This window comes from Macaca thibetana, chromosome 20 (genome assembly GCF_024542745.1).
Source record: "Macaca thibetana thibetana isolate TM-01 chromosome 20, ASM2454274v1, whole genome shotgun sequence".
Lineage (NCBI taxonomy): Eukaryota > Metazoa > Chordata > Mammalia > Primates > Cercopithecidae > Macaca > Macaca thibetana.
This window is the reverse complement of record NC_065597.1, coordinates 46,839,448-46,858,828: the sequence shown is the minus strand read 5'-3', so window position 1 is coordinate 46,858,828 and position 19,381 is coordinate 46,839,448. Positions and strand designations below refer to the sequence as shown.

Genomic DNA, 19,381 nt, shown 5'->3' with positions numbered 1-19,381 from the left:
GTGCTGGGTGGGGGTTTGCAAGCCTTGGGGGAGGAGGGTGAAGGTCTCTGGGCAAGACAGCTGTCCCTCAGGGCACAGGTGCTGCTGCGTCTCACCTCTTGGAGCAGGGCCTGGGGAAGGAGGAGAGGGAGTTAAAAGTTGGGGAGCCTGGGAGGAGTCTGGGATAGCAGGAGGACGGGAGTGCTCTGACGGGGTCACCTCCACTTCAGACGACAACGGTGCTGGAGAAGTACGAGGTCCACAACCCCACCCCCCTCATCGTAGGCAGCTCCATTGGGGGTCTGCTGCTGCTGGCGCTCATCACAGCAGCACTGTACAAAGTGAGTGTTTTATGCCACTCCTGACACCACCAGCATCTGGTCCCGCTCTTTTCGCAGAGTGAGAAGGAGCCCACTGAAGGCACTTTCTTACTGGGTCACTTCATATGAGCAACTGCCTCCCACCTGCAATGTCACCTGTCCCCAATGGCCCCCCACTTTGTGATTCCCAGGTTTCCTCTAATCTTTCTCCCTTTCTTTCCCGCTCTTCTCCATCATTCTACATGTTTCCCTTGACAGCAGACTATCATATAAAAGCACAGACCTGGGTTTGAATGTCGACATCACCACGGGTTCTTTTTGTCTTTGACCATAGGCCAGTGTCTGCTCCACTCTGGGCCTTGATTTCTCAGTGTGAAAGTGATTCTACCCAGCTCATAGAATTTGGGCTACATCTAGGCCGGGTGTGGTGGTTCATGGCTGTAATCACAGCAGTTTGGGAGACCGAGGCAGGTGGATCACTTGAGGTCAGGAGTTAGAGACCAGCCTGGCCTATCTGGTGAAACCCCGTCTCTACTAAAAATACAAAAATTAGTTGGGCATGGTGGCAGGTGGCTGTAATCCCAGGTACTGAGGAGGCTGAGGCAGGAGAATTGCTTGAACCCAGGAGGTGGAGGTTGCAGTGAACCGAGATCACGCCACCGCACTCCAGCCTGGGCAACAGAGTGAGACTCCACCTCAAAAAGAAAAGAATTTTGGCTAAATCTAGATGACACGATGCATGTAAAGTTCCTAGTGCAGTGCTTTGAACCTAGCAAGGATTCCAGAAATAGTGACCCCTCTCCCTCAGTCATCTCTTTTCCTGTCTTCCACTGAATGGACTTCCTGAGTTTCTTCTCCGTCCTCCCCCCAGGTTGGCTTCTTCAAGCGTCAGTACAAGCAAATGATGGAGGAGGCAAATGGACAAATTGCTCCAGAAAATGGGACATAGACCCCCAGCCCACCCAGTGAGAAATCATCTCCTCTTTGCCTTGGACTTCCTCTCCCCTGTGAGGTTTCCCCACTTGCTTACTCTCACCTGTCAGGCCTGAGGGGGAAGAACCATCCCACCTCGGAGAGAGGCTGGGATCAGCCTGCTTCCTGTGTTTGGGAGAAAGCATCTTGCTTGGGAATGGGCCTTTGTCTTGTCAAGGTTCCAAATGGAAACCCTTTGGACAGGGTCCCTGCTGTGTTCCCCAAAGGGTTTGACTTGCAATTTCTACCTAGAAATACATGGACAATACCCCAGGCCTGGCACGAATGATCTTTCTTTTCTTTTCTTTCTTTCTTTCTTTCTTTTTTTTTTTTTGAGACAGTCTCTTTCTGTCGCCCAGGCTGGAGTGCAATGGCGTGATCTCAGCTCACTGCAACCTCCGCCTCCCGGGTTCAAGTAATTCTGTTGTCTCAGCCTCCTGAGTAGCTGGGACTACAGGCGCCCGCCACCTCGCCCGGCCTCATCTTTCTAAAATACAGTTCTGAACCCGCTGCTCATCCCCACCTGTCTTCAACGGCTCCCCATTACCCTCAGGACAGTGTCTGCACTCTCCAGCTTCGTGGGAGAAGTCCCCTTCCATCCCAGAGGGTGGGCTTCAGGGCACGCAGCATGAGAGGCTCTGCGTCCCCTATCACCCTAATTTCCAGTGAATTAGTGTCATGTCAGCATCAGCTCATGGCTTCATCGTGGAGCTCTCAGTTCCGATTTCCCAGACTGAATTGGGAATGAGATGCCTGCACGCTGGGTTCTGCAGAGCTGGCCTCCCGCGTGGGGCAGCATGGCTGGCTGGGAGTGAGGAGCGCCCTCTAGGGAGGGACATGGCCCCGGTGCAGCTGCAGCTCACCCAGCCCCAGGGGCAGAAGAGACCCAACCACTTCTATTTTTTGAGGTTACGAATATAGTAACTGAAGAAATGCCACGACATGATTTTTTTTAAGCGTACTTTAAATATTTGTGTTAATAAATTAAAACATACACAAAAAGACGCATCTACCACTCTTGGGATGTATGTCAAAGGTCTAAAAAAAAGGCTTCTGTGGATATGAGTCCTGAAGGATGACCTATGGGGTCCCTTTACCATGGTGGACCTTGACCAGCGGGCCAGGACAAGAAGTTAACCGGAGTAGGGTTGTGAATATCCCTCTTGGGAGTAACCTGACTTCTTAATCTGCTCATTCCACTCTCAGGGCTGGTGCTGGTGGAGCTGTCGGGTGGAGGGGCATAGAATAGAGAAGGGACAACCCCCCAGTGGCTACTCTTCCACCTGGAAAGGTCTCTGGAGTGACCAATACTCACAAGCGTTTCCTACAAGTCCTAGGATATGTTGAAGGGCACACTGTCTGTGAGTGGTTGAAGAGCACTTTGGGGTCCCACATTGAGAGCTGCTGCCCACAGTAAGGTCATTCTGGCTATTATGTCACCATCCTGGCATAAAGTTCATCATGGTTCTTGGCACTGAGCTGGGGGCACACAGGACAAGCTATTCCTGTCCTTGGAGTGATGCCACTTGCAGCTGTCACCAGCAAGGGACCCGGGCTGTGTGGATATTTCAATTAGAAAAACAGAAGGGAGGCGGTTGAGTGATTTGAAGGGAAGGTGGAAAGTGGCCCTTTACCTCCAGCCAAAAATCTCTCTCCTGTACATCAGCAGAGGGTCCAAAATCCCTGTGGATTTTGTAGCTTTTGAGTCCGCAGGACGACTATTATGCAGTTTCCCCAGATAGGGAGTCAGATGATGAGACTTTGTAAGAATTCAGCCCTAGTGGCTGGGCATAGTGGTTCATGCCTGTAATCCCAGCACTTTGGGAGGCCGAGGCAGGAGGATTGTGCTCAGAAATTTGAGACCACCCTGGGCAACATATTGAAATCTTGTCTCTACAAAAAAATTTAAAAATTACCCAGGCATGGTGGCATGTGCCTGTAGTCCCAGCTACTTTGTAGGTTAAAGCAGGAGGATCACTTGAGCCTGGGAGGTTGAGGATACAGTGAGCTGTGATTGGACCACCGCACTCCAGCCCGGGCAACAGAGCAAGATCGTGTCTCAAAAAAAAAAAAAAAAAAAAATTGACCCTAGAGTGGTGTTTCTCAAAATGTGTTCCACGAACCACTGGTGGTCAGTGACGGTCTTCTAAGTGATAGGTTTTAGATAAAAAGAGCAAGAAACCCATGCATTTCAAACATTTGAAACTGGTGATTTGCACAGAAATAGTGTTGCAGCCTTAATAATTGTGTGGCACATGGACTCCAGGGACTCCAGTGGGCTCTTGTCTAAGTTCAGGCAACAAGTTGTTGTTTTCTATTTTATTTTATTATTATTATTTTTTGAGACAGTCTCACTCTGTCGCCCAGGCTGGAGTGCAGTGGTACGATCTCGGCTCACTGCAACTTCTGTCTCCCGGGTTCAAGTGATCCCCCTGCCTCAGCCTCCCAAGTAGCTGGGAGTACAGGGGTGCACCACCATGCCCATTTTTATTTATTTATTTATTCTTGAGACAAAGTCTCGCTCTGTCACCCAGGCTGGAGTATCGTGGCATGATCTTGGCTCACTGCAACCTCCGCCTCCCAGGTTCAAGTTCAAGCGATTCTCCTGCCTCAGCCTCTGGAATAGCTGGGATTACAGGCATGCACCACCACGCCCAGCTGATTTTTGTATTTTCAATAGAGATGAGTTTCACCATGTTGGCCAGGCTGGTCTCGAACTCCTGATCTCATGATCCGCCCGCCTCGGCCTCTGAAAGTTCTGGGATTAGAGGTGGGAGCCACTGCACTTGGCCGACGAGATGTTATTTTCTGATATTCTTCCTTTGTATGTTATTGTGTACATTTATTACGTTTGCATGTTCAGGGTTGGCTATTGTGTTGCATTAGCATAAAGACACTCCCACTGGTGCCATGACAGTTTACAAATGCCATTGTAACACCCCATAGCAACGGTCAGCAAGTTACCTCGTGTGGTTCTGGAAACTCCCCACTCTTTTTTCAGAAAGTTCTGAATAGCCCACCCCTTAATTTGCACGTAATTAAAAGTCAGTAGAAGTACAGTTAGCCAGCAGCCCACTGGCTGCTACTGTGGGCTCACTGCCTGTGGGTCATCCTGCTCTGCAAGGAACAGCCACCTTGCTGCCACTGCTGCTTCAATAAACATGCTTTCTTCCACCACAGGCTCACTCTTCAGTTCTTTCCTGAGTAAAGCTAAGAACCCTCCCTGGCTAAGCCCCAATTTTGGAGCTTGCCTGCCCTGCATCAGTAGGATGGGCTAACTACTTATGGTGCACTCAGGCTAAAGAGGCTGATGCTTGCAGGGCGGTATTCACAGAGCACACGGCAGTTCACAGGATGCCTCTCACCCTTGACTCACTGCTTAAGAAAGGAGAGAAAATGGTGAACAGGATCAAATCATGGCCATTGCCTATTCATCTTTTCAGTGTTGTATGGAGAAATAGGCAAGTAGGAGATTGCTTTTCACATTAGTGTCAAAGAGAAAGATCGTTACTTGGAACTTAAAATTTAATTGTGATAAAATATACATAACATAAAATTTACCACCTTAACCATTTTTAAGTGTAGCCAATCTCAAGAGCTCTTTCTGTCTTGTAAAACTGAAACCCTATACCCATTAAACAACTCCCAATTCTGCTCTCTCCCTAACTCCTGGCAACCACAATTCTTTCTATCTCTGTGAATCTGACTGCTTTGGCATGTCATAGAAATAGACTCATACAGTGTTTGTCTTTTTGCGATGGGCATATTTCGCTTAGCATAATGTCCTTAAGGTTCACCCACGTGGTAGCATGTGTCAGAATTCCCCTCCTTTTGAAGGCTGAATAATATTCCATTGTGTGTATACCGCATTTTGTTTATCCATTTGCCCATCAATGAGCATTTGGGTTGCTTTTTTTGGCTCTTGTGAATGATGCACTGTGAACATGGGTGCACAAATATCTCTTCGAGACCATGCTTTCAATTCTCTTGGGTATACACCCAGAAGTGGAATTGATAAATCACGTGGTAATTTTTTTTTGAGACAGAATCTTGCTCTGTTGCCAGGCTGGAGTGCAGTGGCACAATCAGAGCTCACTGCAGCCTTGATTTTCTGGGCTCAAGTGATCCTCTTGCTTCAGCCTTCCGAGCTTCTGGGACTAAAGGTGTGTGCCACCATGCTTGGCTAATTTTTAAAAGATTTTGCCAAGCACGGTGGCTCATGCTTGTAATCCTAGCACTTTGGGAGGTTGAGGCAGGTGGATCACCTGAGGTCAGGAGTTTGAAACCAGCCTTGCCAACATGGTGAAATCCTGTCTGTACTAAAAATATAAAAATTAACTGGGCATGGTGGCATGTGCCTGTAGTTCCAGCTACAGGCAGAAGAATTGCTGGAACCCGGGTGGCAGAGGCTGCAGTGAGCCAAGATTGCACCACTGCACTCCAGCCTGAGTGACAGAGTGAGACTCTGTCTGAAAAAAAAAATTGTGGAGATAGTGTCTCGCTGTGTTGCCCAGGCTGGTCTTGAACTCCTGCCCTAAAGTGATCCTCCTGCTTCTGCCTCCCCAAGTGCTGGGATTACAGGCATGAGCCACCATGCCCGGCCTAGCTAAATTGTCTTTAATGTTGCATGTCTGCAAAATGCACATCTATAAAGCCAGAAAAAAGTTGAGCATCCAACTTTTTATGACTTAACTCATGACCTGGCAATTTTTGCAGCAAGGAACATGGGCTGGTGGTTTTAGGATAACTGAGTGAAAAGAAAGAAATACATTAACTAGATTGGATGCCTAGTGCCTGCTGGTCGTGGGTGTTCTCTGCTGGCCCCTGTTCATCTGTGCCTGTTAGCCCACCCATGGGTGAGTGGGGCAAAGTGGCCAAACTGATTCTCAAGAGAGGCATACGTACAGAATCCAAGTTAGTCATGATTTCGTTTCTAGCCTGAGTGAATGTGTACATTTTATAAACTTTATCAGCTCAGAGGGAAAAAGCTGTCTCCACACAACATGGTTTATACAAACCTGTCAGGAATTCAGCATGATGAAGAAATGCACAAAACAAGTGTGAACAGATAAGTAAAAGGATCTACTGAAAATCTTCAGGATAGTATATAGTGTGACATGACCAAGAATTTGAAGTCAACGTCTGTATTTGTGCCCTCTGGACAAGGGTTTTATACCTGATGATATAAAAATTAATTCTGGGTCGGGCGTGGTGGCCCATGCCTGTAATCCCAGCACTTTGGGAGGCTGAGGAGGGTGAATCACCTGACATCAGGAGTTGCAGACCAACCTATATCAACTAATAATACAAAAAAAATTAGCCAGACGTGGGTGGCATGCACCTGTAATCCCAGCTACGCAGGAGGCTGAGGCAAGAGAACTGCTTGAACCTGGAGGTTGCAGTGAGCTGAGATTGCACCACTGCACTCCAGCCTGGGTGACAGAGTGAGACGCCATCTCAAAAAAAAATAATAATAATAATTTTGAGGCCAGATGCAGTGGCTGCAGGTGTGGTGGTTCATACCTGTAATTCCAGTACTTTGGGAGGCCAGAGGATTGCTTGAACCCAAGAATTCGAGATCAGCCTGAGCAACATAGTGAGACTCCATCTGTAGAAAACAAACAAACAAACAACAAAAAACCAGAGGTGGGAGGATCACTTGAGGCCAGGAGTTCGAGGCCGCAGTGAGCTATGGTCATGTCACTGCCCTCTAGCTTGGGCAACAGTGCGAGACTCTGTCTCGTAACAACAACAACAACAAAAATTAATTCTACTTTAACTGTCAGTTTCATGATATCTTTCCATCAAGAAAAACCTTTTCTATCTGATGAACTATTGGCTAGGTTTTCTTTTTCTCTGCTTTAGACTAATTCATTTAATTACTTTCATTTGCAAACTCTACCCTTCTTATCAACTTTGTATTTTAGATGTGTCTATTGACAGCCTGGCTTCCCTCAGCGATCATTGTGATGATGAAAGTAGATGAATAGGTAAAATTCAATGCAAATATTCCAGGGAATCTAATCCATACCCCAAACGGAAAAGGGGAGAATTGGAAGCAGGCAACTTGAATACATTACTATGGATGTATTTTTCTCATGCAGGGGGGAAAAAGTGATTTGGAGAGAGAGAATTATGAATGCATGTGAAGAATAAAGCCAAATTTCCCGGGAGGTGGGGAAGACCAGGAGAAACAAAGCCAAACCCTGGCTGTGGCCTCTAAGGCATGGGGACATGGAGTTGTGCTCTCCAGCAGACACAGTTCATTCTGGAGAAAGGCTGCAAAAATATTCTCCTTCACACTGATTTGAAAACAATTACATAAATTTGTTGTTTTCTTATTTATCTAAGTGTAACTTTTAAAAACGTACTGAGAGAAGATGGGCACGGTGTCTCACTCCTGTAATCCAGTACTTTGGGAGGTCAAGGCAGGTGGATCACGTATGGTCAGGAGTTCGAGACCAGCCTGGCCAATATGGCAAAACCCCGTCTCTATTAAAAATACAAAAATTAGCTGGGCGTGGTGGTGTGTGCCTGTAATCCCAGCTACTCCACAGGCTGAGACAGGAGAATCGCTTGAACCCGGGAGGCGGAGGTTGCAGTGAAACGAGATTGCACTACTGCTCTCCAGCCTGGGTGATAGAGCAGGACTCCATCTCAAAATAAAAATTAATTAATTAATTAATTAATTAAAAATTTACTGAGAGCTGGTGGTCCTTTTAAGGGTGGAGCTGCCATCAAGTCCCCGGAGGATGCACTGAATTTGGGGGCATCACCTTTAGCTGCTGTGGACTCTGAGCCTTGGCAGCTCCCGCTCCAGGCCTGGGAGAAAGATGATTTCCTGGCAGCGTGCGGTGATTGTGAGCATTTGACTATCTTACTGCAGTTTTCCCTTATCACTGCTCTCCAAAAATGAGTGGAAAACAAAAAATTTTGCTGAGACAAGCGATAATATGAGTTAGGCAAAGTTGGAGAATTTTACAGTTGCTGATATCAGCAAATTGTGAGTTTCAAACACTGCTTACAGAAGGAAGCCCAAAATTAAAGGGGATATAGAAACGTGTAAAAGATGAGATGCAGTGAAGATGGATAAAATGAATAGATTTTTAAATTTTTGAATTATGAAGAATCATCAACAAATTATTTTGTGGTTCCAAATACAGGGAGAAGTTCACAGATCCACAGAACTGATGACGGGGTACTGCTGGCTACAAACCCCTCAGCACAAGAGGGAGAAAGTTGCTGCTCCACTTTGCCTTGGCAGTCTTTGTAAGGCAGTAGATAAGTCAGTCTCGAAGTTAGCAATCGCATCCCTCGGCCTGGTTTCCCGCAAGGGCATCATTAATGCATCACAATTAATTTATTCTGTCCATTAAATGTCAGCTCTCAAGTAAATTGATGTAAAATTTTTTTACAGAAAACTGTTTTGTATTATTTGCACTTGATGTTTAGTTACATTTTAAATATTTTGTTTGTCTCATTTTGTTTTGTTTTTGAGACAGAGTCTTGCTCTGTCACCCAGGCTGGAGTGCAATGGCGCAATCTCGTCTCACTGCAACCTCCACCTCCTGGGTTCAAGCGATTCTCCTGCCTCAGCCTCCCGAGTAGCTGGGATTACAGGTGCGCACCACCGCGCCCAGCTAATTTTTGTATTTTTAGTAGAGACAGGATTTCACCATATTGGCCAGAGCTGGTCTCAAACTCCTGACCTCAGATGATCCATCCACTTTGGCCTCCCAAAGTGCTGGGATTACAGGTGTGAGCCACCGTGCCTGGCCTATTCCTAGCCTTTTATATATAGAACTTTTTTTTTTTCACATATTAAAGGAACATTTATGTTTAATCATGGAATATTTCAAACATACAGAAAATCACAGAAAATAAATAACAACCACTCATTTATCTTCTCCCCAACCCCATGTATAAATGTTAAAATACTATGTCAAATGCTAAATTTAACACATGCTAAAGGCTCCTGGCTGGATGTGGAGGCTCACACCTGTAATCCCAGTACTTTGGGAGGAGGAGTGAGGAGGACTGCTTGAGTCCAAGAGCTCAAGATCAGCATGGGCAACATAGTAAGATCTCATCTCTACAAAAAACAAAAAAAGCTAGCTGGGCATGGTGGTGTGCATCTGTAATCCCATGACTGGGAGGCTGAGGTGGGAGAATTGCTTGAGTCTGGGAATTTGAGGCTGCAGTGAGCCCTGATCATGCCACCGCATTCCAGCGTGGGCGACATAGCAAAACTTGTCAAAAAAAAAAAAAAAAAGTTTCCTCTCTGCCCCACCGTAGGCGACCACTCTTCTGGTCTCCATCTTTGTAGATGAATTTTGCCCATTCTCTAACTCGTATATGAAAGGAACCAGACATTAGGCATTCTGTTGTCTGGTTTCTTTCACTTAAGATAAAATTGAGTTAACCTGTGTTGTTGTACAGAACTGTAGTTTGTTTTTGTTATTTATTTATTTGTTGTAAAGACAGGGTCTGGCTGTGTTGCCCAGGCTGGTCTCGAACTGTTGGACTCAAGCAATCCACCTGCCTTGGCCTCACCAAAGCTCTGGGACCACAGGCATGAGCGGCAGCACCTGGTCTGTAGTTTGATCTTGTTTCTTGCTGAGTAGTAGCCCATGGCATGACTTTGTTATTTTGGGTGTCCATTCTCCTCTGGATGGGTTCTACTTTGTGAAACCACACCCTGGCCTAGCTCCCCTTCTCCCTGCCTCTCTCCAGGCTCACATCCACACGCCGAGGCCTCCACCGCCGTTCTGCTTCCTGCCCTTCCACTCCTGTGGGACGTCAGAGAGCTATGGGGCTCCCTGGATACCAACTGGCTCCTGAGGCCTGGAGGCGGGTGGTCTTCTGGGAGAAGGAAGTCCCTTGCAGGTGGTGGAGGGGGACAGGATGAGGGTTTTTCCCCAGGGTGTCATTGGCCCCTGCCCCCACTTCTGTTCCTTAACTAACCAGGGCCCTCCTACCCACTGTGCCCCTCCTCCTGCCACGTGGTGGCCCTGAATCATTATTTCAACTAACCCCTGGGAGGGTGAGCACCTTCTGTGCTGTGGCCCCAACCTTTCACTTCCCCTCGACGCACTGCTCAGGGATGACCTTCGGCACCGTGCTGCTTCTGAGTGGTGAGTGGGGCCAGGGGGCTGGGGAGAAGCTTGGAGGGATTCTGAGGGGACTCCATCTGGGAGGGCAGGCTGGGGGCTGGTGGACGGCTCCCACCACTCTCATGAGGAGCTGAGGCAGGGGAGTGCTTCGTGTGCGAGTGGCCCAGAGTCGGGAGAGTGTGACCTGAATGAAGAGGGGCTCAGGGGCTGTGCTCACGTGGCAACTAAGCTACCTCTTCAGCTGGCTATGTTGTCCCAGGCTTCCCCGCTCCCGCTGATGGGGTCTCTGGTGTGGGCGAGAGAGGTCTCCCCAGCCTCCTCCGGGAATGGAAGGCCACAGAAGCCACCAGGGAGGGGGAAAGGTTGGACATCATCTCCCTGGGCCTGTTTCCCCCAAGTCCTGACTGCACGTAGGGAAGAGTCCCCTTGCTGAAAACTGCATCAGAGCCACATTCACGTGCCATCAAAAATCAGGCTTGGCCAGGTGCGCTGGCTCATGCCTATAATCCCAGCACTTTGGGAGGCACTTTGGGAGGGAGATGGGCAGATCCCCTGAGGTCAGGAGTTTGTGACCAGTCTGGCCAACATGGTGAAACCCCGTCTTTACCAAAAATACGAAAATTAGCGGGGCGTGGCGGCATGCACTTGTAATCCCAGCTACTTGGGAAGCTGAGGCAGGAGAATCGCTTGAACCCAGGAGATGGAGGTTGCAGTGAGCTGAGATTGTGCCACTGCACTCCAGCCTGGGCAACAGAGCGAGACTCCATCTCAAAAAAAAAAAAAAAAAAGAGGCTGGGAGGTCCGAGGGATTGGGGCTTCTTTAACTCTCACTCCCTCCCACCCCCACCAAATATTCCTCAGTCCTGGCTTCTTTTCATGGATTCAACCTGGATGTGGAGGAGCCCACCATCTTCCAGGAGGACGCAGGCGGCTTTGGGCAGAGCGTGGTGCAGTTTGGTGGATCTCGGTAGGCCCCACTCACCCTCCTTCCCCAACCTCCACTGCATCATGTCCTGTGGATGGGTACACACGGGTTACCCCAGGGAGGCGTCCTGGAGGAAGGGCAGCAGGGGTAAGAAATCTTTCCTTGGCTCCTTGGAGGCCCTGATACCAGCATGTATTATTCTCAATCCCAGGAAGGGCCACAAAACTCTAGACAAGACCCCACCTTATCTCAGGAGGGAGGCCTTGAACCTGCCTTCCAGGCAGGGCCCACTTCTTGGGGGCCAGTGCAGTCACACAGGGCCCACACTCATTAAGTTTGGAGTTTAATGTTCTGCCCTTAACCTCTTGAAATTCCTGATGATTTTTATTTTTATTTTTACTCCAGCTCTGTTGCCCAAGCTGGAGTGCAGTGGTGCAATCACAGCTTACTGCAGCCTCAAACTCCCGGGCAAAGTGATCCTCTCACCTCAGTCTCCTGAATAGCTGGGACCACAGGTGCATGCCATCATGCCTGTTTTTTGTTTTGTTTTGTTTTGCTTTTTATGGAGACAGAGTCTTGCTATGTTGTCCAGACTGGCTGAACTCCTGGGCTCAAGCAGTCCTCCTGCCTTGGCCTCCCAAAGTGCTGGGATTACAGGTGTGAGCCACTCTGCCTTGCCAATTCTTGATTTTATCTGTGCATTTGTGTTTTGTAAGCAAAGAATGATGGCAGGGCTGGGCACCATGACTCACGCCTATAATCCCAACACTTTGGGAGGCCGAGGCAGGCACATCATCTGAGGTCAGGAGTTTGAGACCAATTTGGCCAACACAGCAAAACCCCATCTCTACTAAAAATGCAAAAAAAAAAAAAAAATTAGCTGGGCATGGTGGCAGGCACCTGTAATCCCAGATACTTAGGAGGCTGAGACAGGAGAATCGCTTGAACCTGGGAGGTGGAGGTTGCAGTGAGCCGAGATCGCGCCACTTTACTCCAGTCTGGGTGACAGAGTGAGACTCCGTCAAAATAAAAAAAAGAATTATGGGAGAAGGGAGACGCACTGGGGGTTTGGAGCCTTAGCTCAGCAGCAGCCCCACCTCCCACCACCTCCTAGGGAAGGGGTATCAGCTGCTGGCTCCCCCATCCGCATGGGAGCAATGACCACTGTCACCTTCCACCCCTGGCATGAGCTGGGTAAAGTCAGTTAGGTGCGCTCACCCTGGGAGTACCCTGAGGGAGTGGGACACTGCATAGCAAATAAAAAAACCCCAGGAGAGGTTGAGGGAGAGAACAGAAGAAAGGTAAGAGCCCCTCAAGCCCAAGAGACCCCACATGTTTCTTTCGAATTGGGACCCACAAATGATGAGCCTATCCCCGCTTCCAGGAGCTCACATTCTCCTGCCCCAGAGAGTTCCAGTCACAGTGTGACACAGGCGTCACCAAGGTCTGGGGGGCGCAGACAGGGAGACAGCAGACCCAGGGGGGCTCCATGGAGGAAGTGGTGCTGGCAGTGAGCCCCAGTGGACAGGAAGGCTCAGTTGGTCACAAGGAGCTGTGAGAGGTCACCGAGCTCCAGCTGCACATCCCTCTCCCTTCCTCATGTGACCGGCAGTCTGGGGGGATGGAAGCAAGTGCCAGGCACCAGGGTTTTGTTTTTATTTATTGCGAAATGTGGCCAACTGAAGTGCACGAATCCGAAAGACCCAATTTGATGAGGGATACACATGTTTGTGCCTGGGTGAGCCCCACCTAGGTCAGCTGCTCCTGTGTAAAATCCCACAGGCACAGGGCTGCCATGGACCCCTTCTCATTACCCAACAAACCCAGAGAACCAGTGGTCAGACTTCTGCACCATCAGTTTTTTAGGCCACATTTTAAAAAAAGAATACATTGGCTGAGTGTGGTGGCGCATGCCTATAATCCTAGCACTTTGGGAGGCTGAGGTGGGTGGATCACCTAAGGTCAAGAGTTCAACACCAGCCTGACCAATATGGTGAAACCCCGTCTCTACTGAAAAATACAAAAATTAGCCTGGTGTGATGCCTGTAATCCCAGTTAGCTGGGTGACTGAAACAGGAGATTCGCTTGAACCTGGGAGGTGGAGGTTGCAATGAGCCGAGATCACGCCATTGTACTCCAGCCTGGGCGACAGAGTGAAACTCCATCTCAAAAAACATGTGGGTTGATGGGCTACCCTAAGGGTTTGCTCATCGTTTGTATCAGCAGGTTCCAAACTGCTGCCTCTCTAGCCAATGCTCAGATTTTCATCACAAAGCCTTAGGCATCCCCTGAATCATGATGCACAGGGATTGCAGCTTTCTGTAAAGGAGCGGCACCTAAAAGGAGCCTTCACATGGCCATTTAATGAAACCTTGCTTGGTGCATTAACATACACCAGTATTTGTCTGTTTTTCTCACCGGGGTGAGGAGATTGTGGGTAGTGAGAAAACATTTCCGAAATTAAAAAACTTTCCCAGTCAAGGATTTTTGCAAATAAACCATGGACTCTACATAACTCTAGATATAGTTATGGATCCTAGTACACTGCTTTACCAATTGAAATTGCTTATATAATATTTAAATTGGTCCAATGAATTACAGAATCAACTATTGGTTTTGAAAGCACATGTCTTCAGGAAATCGTTCCAATTAACTTGAGATGATCTTATTTCTTGGGTGATTCAAAATAATGGCAACTCAGAAACGCAGTGCACTTACCCATGATTGGGAAATGCCATTTTGGTCTTTAAATAGTTTTCTTTTTGGTGAATGTTAAAAAAAAAATTCTAAACATAAATACACACATACGTACGTATGCACACTCAAAACCAAATAAACCCCAGCATGACCCCTGGGCATCTGTGGGTTATACTCGGGCCCTGATTTCTGAATATTCTGCCAAATGGCAAATGCCAGAAGATTTCCCTCACAAAGTCTCACTTCCCCATGGAGGGACACTTCCTCGCCCCCAGTGCCTGCTGCTCCCACCGCTCCTGTGGCTACAGTGACATGGCCACGGTTGTGTCTCCAGACTCGTGGTGGGAGCACCCCTGGAGGTGGTGGCGGCCAACCAGACGGGACGGCTGTATGACTGCACAGCTGCCACCGGAGTGTGCCAGCCCATCCCGCTGCGGAGTGAGTGACCACCTGGGAATCGGGCCCCTCAACCCTCCTGGACCCAACTGTGCCCCCGCTTAGCTTCCAGTCCAGACCCTCCCCACAAATAAGTGTGTGCTGTGAGTGAGACCCCACGTGTCTGCCCTCGCAGTCCACCCCGAGGCCGTGAACATGTCCTTGGGCCTGACCCTAGCAGCCTCCACCAACCGCTCCTGGCTTCTGGTGAGTGAGTGCTTTGGGCCACGGTGGCGGGGAGGGGGGTTGTAGGGGAGGAGGCTGGGGCTGGGGGTGAAGGAGGAGGGGGTGCTAGGGGCTCCTGGCTCACAGGTTCCTGCCTCCAGGCCTGTGGCCCGACCCTGCACAGAGTCTGTGGGGAGAACTCGTACTCAAAGGGTTCCTGCCTCCTGCTGGACTCGCACTGGGAGATCATCCAGACAGTCCCCGACGCCCTGCCAGGTAGGTTCCCGGCAGGCCACGGTTCCCTGTGGAGCACATGCTGGCACTGAGGGTGAGCAGGCATGAGGCCTGTGTTTGGGCTCATGTGCCCTCCAGTGTGGCTAGGACAGAAGCCAGGAGGGGAGGGCGGCTCAGGCAGGAGCCCTGCTGCTCCAGGGTAGAAGTTCTTTGTAGGGTTTTTCTTTACAATTTTTTTCTTTATAAGACAGGGTCCCCGCCAGGCACGGTGGCTTAGGCCTGTAATCCCAGCACTTTATGAGGCTGAGGTGGGAGGATCACCTGAGGTCAGCAGTTCGAGACCAACCTGGCCAATGTGGTGAAACCCCTCTACTAAAAATACAAAAAAAAAAAAAAAAAAAAAAAAAAAAAAAAAGTCGGATGTGGTGTGCACCTGTAATCCCAGCCATTCGGGAGACTGAGGCAGGAGAATCACTTGAACCCAGGAGGCGGAGGTTGCAGTGAGCCGAGATTGTGCCATTGCACTCCAGCCTGGGTGACAAGAGCAAAACTCCATCTCAAAAAAACAAAAAACAGAGTCTCTGTCAGGCTGCATGCACCACCACACCCTGTTAATTTTTTTGAGACAGAGTCTTGCTATGTCACCCAGGCTGGAGTGCAGTGGTGCAATCATAACTCACTGCAGCCTCGAACTCCTGGGCTCAAGTGATCCTCCTCCCTTAGCCTACCGAGTAGTTGGGACTGCAGGTACATGCATCACACCTGGCTAATTTTAAAACATTGTGTTTTTGTAGAGATGGGAGTCTTGCTATGTTGCCCAGGCTGATCTTGAACTCCTGGGCTCAAATAATCCTCTGCCACAGACTCTCAAAATGTTGGGATGACAGGCATGAGTCCTCATGCCCGGTTTGAGGAGTGAAAGTTCTGATGGGGGCAGAGAGAAAGTTCTGATTCAGACCAGAGAGGCCATGACCACAGGCATGCTGGGCCTTTAGACAAAGGTGGAGCAGCAGCAGAAACATTCCCAGAGCAAATGGTGAGGGTGGAGTGTATGGAGGGGACTGAGGGAAGGGGGAAGAGACATCTAGGGCTTTTGGGGGGGATCGTGCCCAGCCTGAGATGTCTGTGAAGCCAGGTTAGGGAGGTGGCACTTAAAAACAAGGGGTAAATGTCTTCTCACAGCCGTCTCTGGAACTCATGAGGTGGGGTGCCTGATGCAAATGGGACTGGAGCATAAACCTGGTGCAGGCAAGGAGGGTGTGGGTCCAAGTGGAAGGGACCAGGGTCCACTGAACATCACCTGTGTGCCAGGCAGTGCTGAGTACCTGGTAGGAATCACCTTATTGCATCCTCACAACATCCCGGGTGGTGGGCAGGCCCATTCCCATAGATGAGAAAACCAAGGTTCAGATAGCTAAGTTCCCATCAATAAAAAGAGGCAGAGCCCAGAGCTTGAGCCATCCTTGCCTGATTGGTGGGGTCATTTTTCAAAAGGACATGTCCAGGCTTCTGCTAGTGGAAGCCCAGGGAATACAATAAAAAGACCAAGAAAACAGAAGAGACATTGTGAGAGGATTTGCCACAGACCTGGCTTGAGAGAGGATGAGAGGGTGGTTTCTTGATGCAGCTGAAAAAACAAGTACCAGTGTAAGACATTGGCTGCCCAGATGTGGGCAAAAAAGGGGAGCTCCTGGGGAATCCGCAACCTGCCCCATGGATATCAAGATTTGCTGGTGATTGAAGAAGCAGGAAGGAAGGTGACCTTCTGTTTCTCCCCAGCACCCTTGAAGCACCAAGTGGTTGAGCAGGTGGGGTGGGGGAGAGGAAAGAGGAAAAGGCATTTTTTTCTGCAGTGGTGGGCGCGGGGCAGAAACCACAGCCCTGCGGTGTGGGCCTCACACCTTAGTGCTCTGATGGCCTGATCTCCCACCGCCCTGTGGGCAGCACAGGATGTGGCTGCTGGTGGAGATACCAACTGGGCCCTGAACACAGGCCACACCCCCCATGAGCCTGGGGACAGCATGAAAATTCTTGTTTGTTTATGTGCATATGATGTGTCCTCACAATTGCAGAGCGAACTCTACAGACTCTGAGGTCACTTGGGAATGTTCCTTTTTTTTTTTTTTTTGCGACAGAGTGCTACTCTGTCGCCTAGGCTGGAGTGCAATGGCACAATCTCGGCTCACTGCAGCCTCTGCCTCCCGGGTTCAGGTGATTCTCCTGCCTCAGCCTCCCAAATAGCTAGGATTACAGGCACCCGCCACCATGCCTGGCTAATTTTTTTGTATTTTTAGTAGAGATGGGGTTTCACCATGTTGGCCAGGCTGGTTTCGAACTCCTGGCCTCAAGTAATCCACCCACCTCAGCGTCCCAAAGTGCTAGGATTACAGGTGTGAGCCACCACGCCCAACTGGGAATGTTCTTGGGTGCCGCTTCCATGGGAGCGTGAAGGGTGGACGCAATGCAATCATAACAGAGGCCCAAGGCCAGCACAGGGGTGCTTGTCTGTCATCTCAGCGCTTTGGGAGGCCGAGGTGGGTGGATCATTAGAGCCCAGGAGTTTGAGATCAGCCTGGGCAACATGATGAAACTCCGTCTCTACAAAAATATACAAAAATTAGCCAGGCAAGGCGGTGCACGCCTGTAGTACCAGCTACTCAGGAGGCTGAGGTGGGAGAATTGCCTGAGCCTGGAGAGGTCGAGGCTGCACTGACCTGTGATCACACCACTATACTCCAGCCTGGGTGACAGTGAGACTCTGCCTCAAAAAAACAAAAAATGAATAAACCAGAGGCCTCAGCCAATGCCTGGGGGGCTGAGAGTGCAGCTGGCCCTTCAGACACTGAACCAGTCATTGGTAAAGGCTACCTCCAGGTGCAGGAGGTGTCCCCATGGGCAAGAGCTCCCCTCTGCCTAGCATGATTCCTGGGAAGGGACTCAGCTCAGAGCCAACTCCACATAGCTGGAAATGAGGACCTCTGATCTGACCGGGGATTAGGGCTGGGTCTGGGGTGGATCCCTGCCCCACCCCCACAGCAGCCCTACAGGCATATCCTACAGGCCTCGAAGGTGCCTGGCACATGGTGAGAATTGTGCCAGTGGTTGACCCTGGCGGAGGGCCAGGACTTGTCTCCAGCATCCATGTGTGTGTTGCTTTATCCTTGCAGTAATCCCATATGGCAGCCACTGCTATTGCCTTCATTTTACAGAAAGGGACACTGAAGTCCAGAGAAGTTAAGTAATGTGCCTGAATTCACCAATTAGCACATGGCTGAGCTGGGGTTTAGCCCAGGCACACTGGCTCCAGAACACGCACCCTGAACCACTTTGCTAGACATTCACCCGTGATGCTTGTGGCACCCCTAGCATCTGTGTTTAATGAATATTTATTGATTAAATGAATGAGGAGCCCACCTGGGCCCTGGGTTCTCATCTCCCTCTTTCCAGGCCATGTGGGAGGGAGGGAGCAGGGGGCTGGGGTGGCAGATTGGGGCCTCCTTCAAGGAGGGGTCGGAAACCAGGTGGGGATGCCAAGAACAGCTCCCAGGTTCTGTTGAGCAGGAGCTACAGGACAGGGCTGGGCCCCCACAGTGCGTCTCCAATTCCTCCCCATTCCCCCACAGAGTGTCCACATCAAGAGATGGACATCGTCTTCCTGATCGATGGCTCTGGAAGCATTAACCAAAATGACTTTAACCGGATGAAGGGCTTTGTCCAAGCTGTCATGGACCAGTTTGCGGGCACTGACACCCTGGTGAAGACTGGGCACCTGGGGCTGGGGGTTGGGGGACGGGGGAGGCTGGCCTGGGAGAGGCATCCTGGGAGGGGGTGGGGGCAGGCCAGTGGAGCCGTATGCCATGGGGCTGGAGTGGAGGATGAAGCTATGGTCCCAGCGCAGGCCCAACTTGAGCCCTGACCTAGGAGGTGACACCCCTTGGCATTTAATATGTATCCAAAAGCTACAGGAAATAACAATGTTTCTGCTGTTTAAAAACATTGAAAGTGTTTAAAAAATAATTTTGCTATGAAATTTGACTGACTATAACTCAGTCAACTGATTGATGATTTATTATATTTTCTATGTAACTAATGATATATTTTTATTATTTTATTTTCCAATAACTAGTGTCTGTGTATGTGCAAAACCGCCCAATTTGTTGTTTTTTAAACAGGGTCTTGCTCTGTCATCCAGGCTGCAGTGTGGGGGCGCAATCATCGCTCACTGCAGGCTTGATCTCCTAGGCTCAAGTGATCCTCTTGCCTCAGCCTCCCGAGTAGTTGGGACTACAGGTGCATGCCACCATGCCTGGCTAATTTGTTAAAATTTTTATTTGTAGAGATGGGGTCTTGCTATATTGCCCAACCTGGTCTCCAACTCCTGGCTCAAATAGTCCTCCCACCTTGGTCTCTCAAAGTGCTGGGATTACAGGCATGAGTCACTACGCCCAGCCACAAATACTTGAGAATCAAGGAAATACACAAATTGATTTAATGTGTGATAAATTTTTTTATAAGCTAAGGGTAGCAAATATTGTGGTTGG

At 49.5% G+C, this 19,381-nt stretch overlaps 2 protein-coding genes across 2 annotated transcripts in view; one reads left to right on the top strand and one right to left on the bottom strand.

The window, feature by feature from the left end:
• Positions 1-19,381, bottom strand: part of VKORC1 (vitamin K epoxide reductase complex subunit 1) — a 502,856-nt gene that overhangs the window by 318,788 nt on the left and 164,687 nt on the right. The gene's annotated exons all lie outside the window — the stretch shown is intronic.
• The window catches only part of ITGAD (integrin subunit alpha D), a 31,543-nt gene continuing 22,449 nt past the window's right edge, over positions 10,288-19,381 (top strand). The window contains exons 1-6 of the mRNA XM_050773459.1: positions 10,288-10,405; positions 11,246-11,351; positions 14,341-14,444; positions 14,578-14,648; positions 14,768-14,882; positions 18,464-18,594. Coding sequence (XP_050629416.1) covers positions 10,375-10,405; positions 11,246-11,351; positions 14,341-14,444; positions 14,578-14,648; positions 14,768-14,882; positions 18,464-18,594 — 558 coding nt within the window. The 5' untranslated portion in view covers positions 10,288-10,374. The remainder of the gene's footprint in view (positions 10,406-11,245; positions 11,352-14,340; positions 14,445-14,577; positions 14,649-14,767; positions 14,883-18,463; positions 18,595-19,381) is intronic.